The sequence below is a fragment of the Perkinsus marinus genome, assembly GCF_000006405.1.
Source record: "Perkinsus marinus ATCC 50983 genomic scaffold scf_1104296935302, whole genome shotgun sequence".
NCBI classification, from domain to species: domain Eukaryota; phylum Perkinsozoa; order Perkinsida; family Perkinsidae; genus Perkinsus; species Perkinsus marinus.
This window is the reverse complement of record NW_003214508.1, coordinates 375,755-384,171: the sequence shown is the minus strand read 5'-3', so window position 1 is coordinate 384,171 and position 8,417 is coordinate 375,755. Positions and strand designations below refer to the sequence as shown.

The 8,417-nt window shown below is 47.7% G+C and overlaps 2 protein-coding genes across 2 annotated transcripts; both read right to left on the bottom strand.

The window, feature by feature from the left end:
• Window positions 1-1,803: 1,803 nt before the first annotated feature.
• Pmar_PMAR003392 (hypothetical protein) lies at window positions 1,804-2,719 on the bottom strand. The gene has a single exon (XM_002784092.1). It carries the CDS (start codon window positions 2,697-2,699, stop codon window positions 1,821-1,823), a length of 879 nt encoding a protein of 292 aa, XP_002784138.1. The 5' UTR covers window positions 2,700-2,719; the 3' UTR covers window positions 1,804-1,820.
• A 2,200-nt stretch (window positions 2,720-4,919) lies between these two features.
• On the bottom strand, window positions 4,920-7,670 carry Pmar_PMAR003391 (hypothetical protein; the record flags this gene model as incomplete). Its single annotated transcript, XM_002784091.1, has 9 exons — window positions 4,920-5,066; window positions 5,176-5,339; window positions 5,387-5,516; window positions 5,625-5,722; window positions 6,510-6,656; window positions 6,921-6,992; window positions 7,144-7,237; window positions 7,333-7,443; window positions 7,596-7,670. The coding sequence occupies 9 exons, from the start codon at window positions 7,668-7,670 to the stop codon at window positions 4,920-4,922; spliced, it is 1,038 nt and encodes a 345-aa protein (XP_002784137.1).
• Between the last annotated feature and the right edge of the window lie 747 nt (window positions 7,671-8,417).

Sequence of the window (8,417 nt, the reverse complement as noted above, 5' to 3'; positions counted from 1 at the left end):
TCCGCAGCTGCCAGGACAAGCATTCGGTGCAGAGATATTCCAGGGCGTGATGCCTGCCTGTTCGACTGTGCCTATAGGAGGCTCTTCCCGGTCCTAACATTGGGCCTGAATCGAAATGGTGACATCCCTTTACTTATCAATAACATGCTCTACACCCATGAGATAGCAGGGGTATGCAGCCTTATGGTTTTTCCTACACCGGGAGACACATGGTTGTTACCGGACTTTGTCGTGGTCGACAATTACTTCGAATTTCAGCCGAGTCAAGGGCGAATTGGGATCGCTAAAATTCGCCCTCATTAAAACCATGCCGGATAGTTCATGCCGACGGCAACAGCTTCGCTATTTCAGAGGATACAGTATGTTTTGTCAGAGTCCTCATATATCTCTCATCAACTTATAACGAGATGTTTTGATTTTCATCTCTATAGAGCCAAGATTCGCTTATAGGATCAGTTTGGCCGACTCAGTTACAGACTCTCATATATGCCATTAACTCGATGTTGTGTTGCATCTCGGAATGAACATTCTACTCGGCGCGTTGCAAGACGTGGTGATTAATCAAACTGCACTCTGTGTGAATTACCAGGATTGTGAACCTTCACAGAAATATCGATCTGAAAACGTGTCGAGGTGGCATCGTTTCATATTTGCACTATGGAGTTGTCGTGCAATATATTTTTCGATAGTGTTTTTCATATCGTCGGTGGAACTCCAATGTTGACCACGGTTGTTGAATGTCAACACTCTGGTCACCTGTTGATCCTAACTAACAGATTGGCCTGCAACAATGCCGCGTTGTATAGCACATAACTTTGGGAGGTCTCAATACCTTAATCTCAATACCTGCCGAGAGGAAAGGAAGTACATTGGCAGAGGTTATCTCGCCCTGTGGACCAAACCCATTGGCAGGATGAAAGTAGACAATTTAAAAGGCCAAAACTGATCCCTCGAGAGCTAATGTGCATCGACGCGAGTCTAACTAAGCCGTGTTGTCGGCGTTGGACTTTAAACTCACACACACACCTTGATCTTCAACTTGTGATCTCCAACGTGCACGAGAATGATTCTCGCGATGTTCTAGCACGGGTTGAACGTCTAGAAAGTCATTGGAAACTTATTGGAGTCCTCAGTGGAATCAGTAATATATTGCTATGAGGCTCCGAATGACTGCCCGAGTTCGTAGTACAAAAACAACGAATGTAAAGTGAAACCAATCGAGATCGTATCAACCAACAAATGTTAACAGAGATTTGCTCAGCTCAGTAGTAGCAGTTACCTCGCTACGTTCACGCAAGAATTCGCTACAAGTGCACAAAAACCAGCGAGAAGTTGTCTGATTAGCATCATGGCGTGTGGTTAAACATGTTCATCATTCCCCGTATTTGATAGCAAGCAGCAGTTCTCCTACCGCTGAAGGCCCAAGCCATAACAGACTCAACGCAAGTTCGTCTACCTTATCGGTTGACCTACAGGATTGCAATTCTACGTATGCAGGTCGCCGATACTGCAGAATACGACGCCACAGTTGTTGCTAACTAATCTAGCCATCCACTGACTATTGAAGTCTAGGATAGCGTGAAGGTTTGCCGATAAAATACTCGTCAGAGAGTCCATAGAGAAGTAGACGACGACAAACGAGGGACTTATTCAAAGGTTCTAGTTGAGATCAACGTAAGTAAGATAACAGTTACAATGATAATGATGAGTGCGACCATCAGCTCATTGTGGGTTGAACTATCTGAGTTCATAACACAGCCACAACGCTCCTTAATGGAAGTACAAGTAGAATCATCGTGTAGACAGGCTACTAGAATGTCTCACCCGCTGTAATAACCTCCACTTTGGGTCACAGGCACATAACCGTAAGTTCCATAGGGCATAAGGTATGGGGCAGCGACCGGGGTAATTACAGTCCTGTCACTATCCGTATTCGCATATAATGGAGTGACGGGGAAGGGTAGATACATGGCTTGGTTGGGGAGAGCTTCTGTACACAGACTTGGAGCATTCACTTGATACAAGAAATGATAACCAGGGTAATTCGGAAACCATCCCGACTGTCTACTATATGAAAAGGCGTTATAATCACATACATCCAGCTCCCTCTCATGACTGCTACCCAGATCCTCAGAGTGACATCGTTTACCACCAGTAGGAGTGTCTCGCGCACTGACTTGGTGATCATGATCGATATCGGAAGGAGCCGTAGAGGCAGAACTGACAACACTCGAGGAAGGAGCCCCAGAACGATCGAGCAGCGGTTGGACTTTAGAATGGTTGATAACCACGCCCTCCCCATCTGCATCAGACGGGACTCCAGGAGTAAGCTCGGATTGCCCATGAGCATACCGACATTTGCTGCCGAGCTTGCAGAAGCCCGATTCGTAGAAAGAGCACACCTTAGTTTTAAAGAAGGCATTGGTTGACCTGACCTGCCTTATATCGTGTGCATATGGACACCGTTTGCGATTAGTACACGCACCATTTTGGAGCAGTGAACGACACATTCGCGTCTTTGAGAGGTCTGGCTTCGCCCTCAGTTCTTCCTTGAAATGAGCGTGACTGCAGGCACTTCCTTTGTTGCAACCGCCATTCAACATGAACCTGCACATCTCAGTCTTGTAGAACTGGTTGCGGTACCGATCATGCCAAGCATCGGAGGCATTGTCGAGGCTCTTACGAGGGACAGACGTCATTCAAACAACAAAAATCTAGAAGAGCACGGGTGAGACGTTTGAAGTGACACGTGCAGACACGTGAGTAAAAATACCGCGATCGGGGTTCGAACCTGCGCCATGAACCACAACTTGCACGCATGCCCACTCGACTCGAATACGCCTCAATTCGTTCTCCCTACAATTTGATGCAAGTTAAGTAGACACCGAAAGGTCTCCACCTACGAAGCTCGACCTACAGCCGGTGACTAAAACAGTCAGATAGGTTCATGCTGAGTACACTGCGTGCTCCATGGTATAGGTTCGACGACTACTCCGATCAGCCGATGTTGCCTTGATGGGGCGCTTCCCTTAGGCCATAGAAGTTGTTCTTATTCGCGAGCCGTAGCCTTGGGCCCCTAGGCTTGGGGGATGCATATAACAAGTGGTCGCGACAGGATGACAATCGCCCTTGTTCGACTTCGTTAGGGAGTGAGACTGACGGATGTCTGGCATTTAGCTGGAGACTATTGGTTGCTGCCAATCTCACTCTACATCGCGTCAACGAAGTTCCTGTCACTTACCCATGCTGTGTTGAGGATGCTCTACTCACTTGAACGCAACAGAAGCTTCTGTACATCAGCTATTGATTTCGTTATATCATACGCAGAAATGACCATGCTAATATTAGAATGTAGAGTGGATGATGATGAATGATAAAGTCCCGATACAGAGTTCACGCATGACTCGAGTTTAAACTGATAGTGATCGAAAATGAGAATTTATCATGTGAAAGTCACAAAACACGACACTGATATGATGACGTAGCTGCTCTGTGTGCAGGAGGGAATTCTCACCATCAAAGTCGAATACAGACCTTCCTCCCGCGATTGCGCAGGTGTCCTAGAAGAAGCGTGTAGAAGGGTCAACACTCTGCGAGACATTTACAGGTCGACAGGTTTTTGATCCTCAATCAGCAATCTGATCAGATAGATCAGAGTTCTTTTCGAAGTGGGTGGGTGAGTGGGTGAGTGCGAAACTTGGGTGAGTATTGCCGAAGTTGGGCACGCATTGTCATTCTTGCATGAGGCAGTGTTAATCTAAGATTAATTGGGCCCAAGATAGTGCTAATCTTGGCCCCAATAAATCAGGGGAGTGTTAAAGTTGGATGTGTATTGTCATACTTGGACCCAATAAATAAAGGGTGCGTCAAGGACGAATGCATATTGTCAAACTTGCACCCGATACTTCCCACTTGTGTCAAACACGAATACGTATTGTCATTTTTAGATGTGACACTGACATAGTCGCTTGCACATTTGTCAAACTTGCGCGGGAAAAGGTGTAGTTCGCTTGCTCTCGGAAATCCCGAGTCGAACTATGAGCAGATAGCTTAGAGAGAGCACTAGCTCTAGTTGAAAAGTTATTGAGAATATCTGCAGAAAGCATTAAATCGATTGAGAAGGCTAATCTCACTGGACGCACTCGCGTGGTATGGCACTTAACGAGTCTTGCAATAATACTAAAGTGAAGGATAGTAACTCGATGGGGAAACCCTCGGCGCGCAGGCCTCACGAGACTGGCCTATCTAACTGGTGATTTAACTGTGAAATTCCTACCTGATCAGAGGACGGCGAGAAGAGGAGAGAAAGCACAAGTCCTCCATAGAGCTCGCGATCAACAGCGGTCGTCCCCTTCGCAATATGCCTAGTATGAGCCGACTCACAAAATTCGCAAGCTTGATCGGAGTAGGACCGAGGACCATTCACGAGTGCCTTCACAAGAACGCCTACCACATAGCCTCGTTATTCGATCAAGACGGGAAGTCACATCAGAGGCAGACTCCAGGATCGGATTGGAAACAGCCACCTTACATTTCCTGAACAACAGCCGCCGACATGGATATCTGCCTTCCAAAACAATACAGATCATTGATTTGAGAAGGATTGACGACTCACAAGACTCCTCCACACGACAAACTCATATCCCAGTGACAGAAGCAAGCAGACCAGGCACTACGAGTAATGTGTGATAATGATGCGAGAACCGGCAAGCAACGATGTATTGTGAAACTGTGGTGATAGTACATATCTATGTTAGCATGACCGACACCTATTGATCATTCAAAGTTGTAATGCATAATTGAAAGCCCAACAATTGGCTCATCTCCACCATAGCGTTTTTAAATACTCAGCCTTCCCAGCATACTCTTAACGCGATTCGATGTTGATATATTGAGAAACACGCACACGCCAGTCAATTCTACTTGTTACCCCAGCGCACTTGCAGGTCCACTTCTGGTCTACCCAGCGTCGCTCGGACTCTACCCTGAACTGCATTAAGGATTGGCACTACTCTGGTGGGAAGGGTCAATAACAATACCACTTTAGAAGGACTCATCGACTTCACCTACAGCAGGGAACATACTTGAACATACGTGAAACAAAGGCGACTGATCGAGTGCATCAAGCCACAACACTGTCCAGCATCACGTATCACCGTAGTCGGCCCATATTACCACGAGACTCCCGCCTATATCCTCTATCTCTTTCCTGATCTCTCTGATGGCGCTATCCAGCTCCGCAGCATTGAGAGGCCCTGACTCCGCAGCAGCGTCCACGGCCGAGACTGTCTCTATTGAAGTGAGAACAGGGAATTTGCTGGACAGGACGTCCCAAAGGCCTGTGGGAAACAGGAAGCTCATGCGGCCAATTCGATTCCGTTATTACCATATTTAGTGCTGGTGTCCGAGAGAGCACACGAGCTGCAAGCTCCAGTGAAAAGGACTCGGACTCTGCCATCATCCTCAACACCAAGCACTCGGACGCCTCCTCCATCCATAGCCAGACCTGGACGAACCTGACACGACGCTCGAGACCACGATAGTCACCACTTGCAATATCCTTCCTCTATAATACAGCGTAGATGGATACGTCATTCTCTACAAGTCTCGTTAACCCAACCTACGGCATCTAGCGCTCGATCCACCTGCTGCACTGTAGGCAGTGAGAGCTGGTCAGCGTTGGGAACGACCGCCACCAACAAGCTAAGACCATAGAGGAGCCCTAGTAAGGACAATAGGGACGTTAAACGAGAATGTCGCAGCCGCTGCTTGTGATTGAACAGTGAAGCCATAATGCGGACTGAGCCAACTTCACCGACTACAGAGAAACTCCTGACTAACACAACGGCAATGCCCAAAGTCTTTAGGCCAAAGAAAGGTGGCACCTGCTGGCCTCGTATTGAGTCGTCCACGTACTGCAAGGAAACAAGAATAGAGGAAATACAGAAGAATGCTATAGTGTATGGTATCCTAGGTGGTCCATATTCTGTTCGTAAGGCTCATCATATCAGAGACGCTCCTCTGTGAGGTCTGTGCCGCCGTGGGCCGTAGACGTTTTGAGAGAGCACGACCCGTGATGTGAGAGTCTAGCGAATGCCTTCGAAATTGGATGGGTATAATTTCAAGAGCATTTGAGCACCCATGGAGCCTCACAGAGCAAATTTAGTGAAAGTACAATTAGAGGAGAGAAGGAGCCTATACAACTCTGAGTCAGAGAAACAGGAAGCATAAATCAGGAGCTAACAAGGAATACCCAACAAATAGGAAGCAGCAACAACAGCAGTGGTAGAAGCCGAGAAAGGCCTGCTGTAATCTACCATACAGGAGACTATTGCGGAATCGTCTCCAGCTCTTCGCATTAGTACGATGGACTCAAGCCTCAACAATTCAAGCTCCAACCGGCTCGCTCACTGCCCTTGTTGAGAGCTCAGGCATCCTCACGGGACTCTCAACCGGCTCGTCTTCTATCCGTGGCAGTCTCCTTTCGGGCATGTCTATTGGTTGCTCACTCGAGCCAGAAGATGCTACATCATCAGGGACCGTGTCATGGTTGCCACGGCTCTCGGAATGGTGTAGATGACTCGGGGCAATGGGATGAAACAGTTCATCATCACCGGCCTCCCGAATGAGCCCCAACATCTCTATACGTTCACGACCTGATCATATCCGATCCTCCGACTACCGACGTGTGTAATGCTTACACATGTAGCACCGCGTAGTGCGCAATACCAGGTCCTTAGCACAGCCTTCACAGAGACCCCCATGCCCACAGGGTAGGAGAACAACAGTCGCTAAGTCATCCATACATATTTTACAAGGATGTGCGATCTGTTCACAGTGCTGCTAGCTTACGACTGTTCATGACAACTAAACTACCTTTTCATCAGGTGATGTTTCTCTTGCAGTAGAAGCCACATCACTCGCGTCGCCATCCTCCGCCTTTCCGGGTTCCTTCGCGGGTTCTTTCGGGCTACCAATGCGGAAGTAAGTACCTAAAGATCATCATAAACAGCGTTTTTCCTCGGCCGAATTCGGAAGAGCGATGTTTCTCGTACTGGGAGTTCTAGTACCGAAACTGGGATGAGCTATAGATAAAGTGATGAACAATATGAACAACTTGATCAACGAGGAGTGGGAACGTACTGGAAAGACGTTCCAAGCTGCGAACTTCATCACATCGATTTGCTGCGTTTTGCTCCAAGGCCACTACCGCGGCCGCCTCCTTCTCCCTACGAGCCTAATAGAACCACTACACAGCTACAACGCCTCTCCAGGGTAGGTCCATGCAAGAGAACAGAATACGGCAATATATAGATATGCCCGGAACCTTACCGCACTCATTCTCCTCATGCCGGCTCGGAGGCAATCTCGGCACATAGCAGCTCCGAAAGACGTCTCCCGGTATATCCGTATGGCTCGGCCACATCCAGCACATTGTACTACCTGAATTGGAATGTATCAGAACTAAAGTGGAAGAAGCAGAGATAAAGCTACAACGGTCAATGAACTCATCGAGGATCGGTCGCGTCTCAGGAATTACTATTCAATTTTTGACGAGGAATAAACTCCAGTTTAGACGTTGAGTCGTGAGTTACGAGCAGATACCCCCGAATCCAAAACACTCCACCACACCCATTTTTCACATTACCACAGTGTTCCGATTCCTCCATAATTCACATCGCATTCTCACTATAAGATACAGAGTAACAATAACAGCTAGGCATAGGATGATAGCAGCCGCGGCTATAGTCCAGGCAGCCCACGTAGGGAGCCCGCCGGCTGCATCTGAGACTCGACGGAGATTGCCGTGAGTCGTTGAAAGGCTCAATAATGGCAAAGTCATAAAGAAACAACTACCAGTGAATTTAACTGCGAGACCACACAAGGGACAATGACCTTCGGCAACCAAAGAATCTCAGTGCAATGAGTCAATTAATGAACTCAATACGACGGGAACCACAACTGCAATAAAACCTCTTGAACTTGATGATCTCGCTCCAAGTTATTATAATGAGCATGTCTAAACCTCTCCATTCAGCACTTACTCCCAGCGGCACAACAGCTAATTTGACAGAGTCAAAGACACCGGACATTCCGGACCGGAAGGGAGAGCATGTCTCCTATTCTCTTCCACGGAATCTTCCGAGCTTCCATCTATGAAGATGGAAGGAATCTCTTCAGTCAGCGTTTCATCACCATCACTCTCATGATCCTCTGATCTCGACCCGTCCGTCCTACTGCGAGGTTCGCATTGTCCATCGCCTTCTACATCAGCTATTGTTATCTTCCTCACGATCACCTCTGGCTCACCTGTAGAGCCGATAATGTCGCCCATTCAGTCATTTTTCTTCACACGGAAGTGTTCACCGCAGCGCGGTCTATGGCTTCGAGCCTCCACAATGCTTCCTCTGTGGTTT

Coding starts and splice junctions, on each gene's coding strand:
- Pmar_PMAR003392 (XM_002784092.1), bottom strand. CDS start 2,699: ATGACGTCTGTCCCTCGTAAGAGCCTCGACAATGCCTCCGATGCTTGG.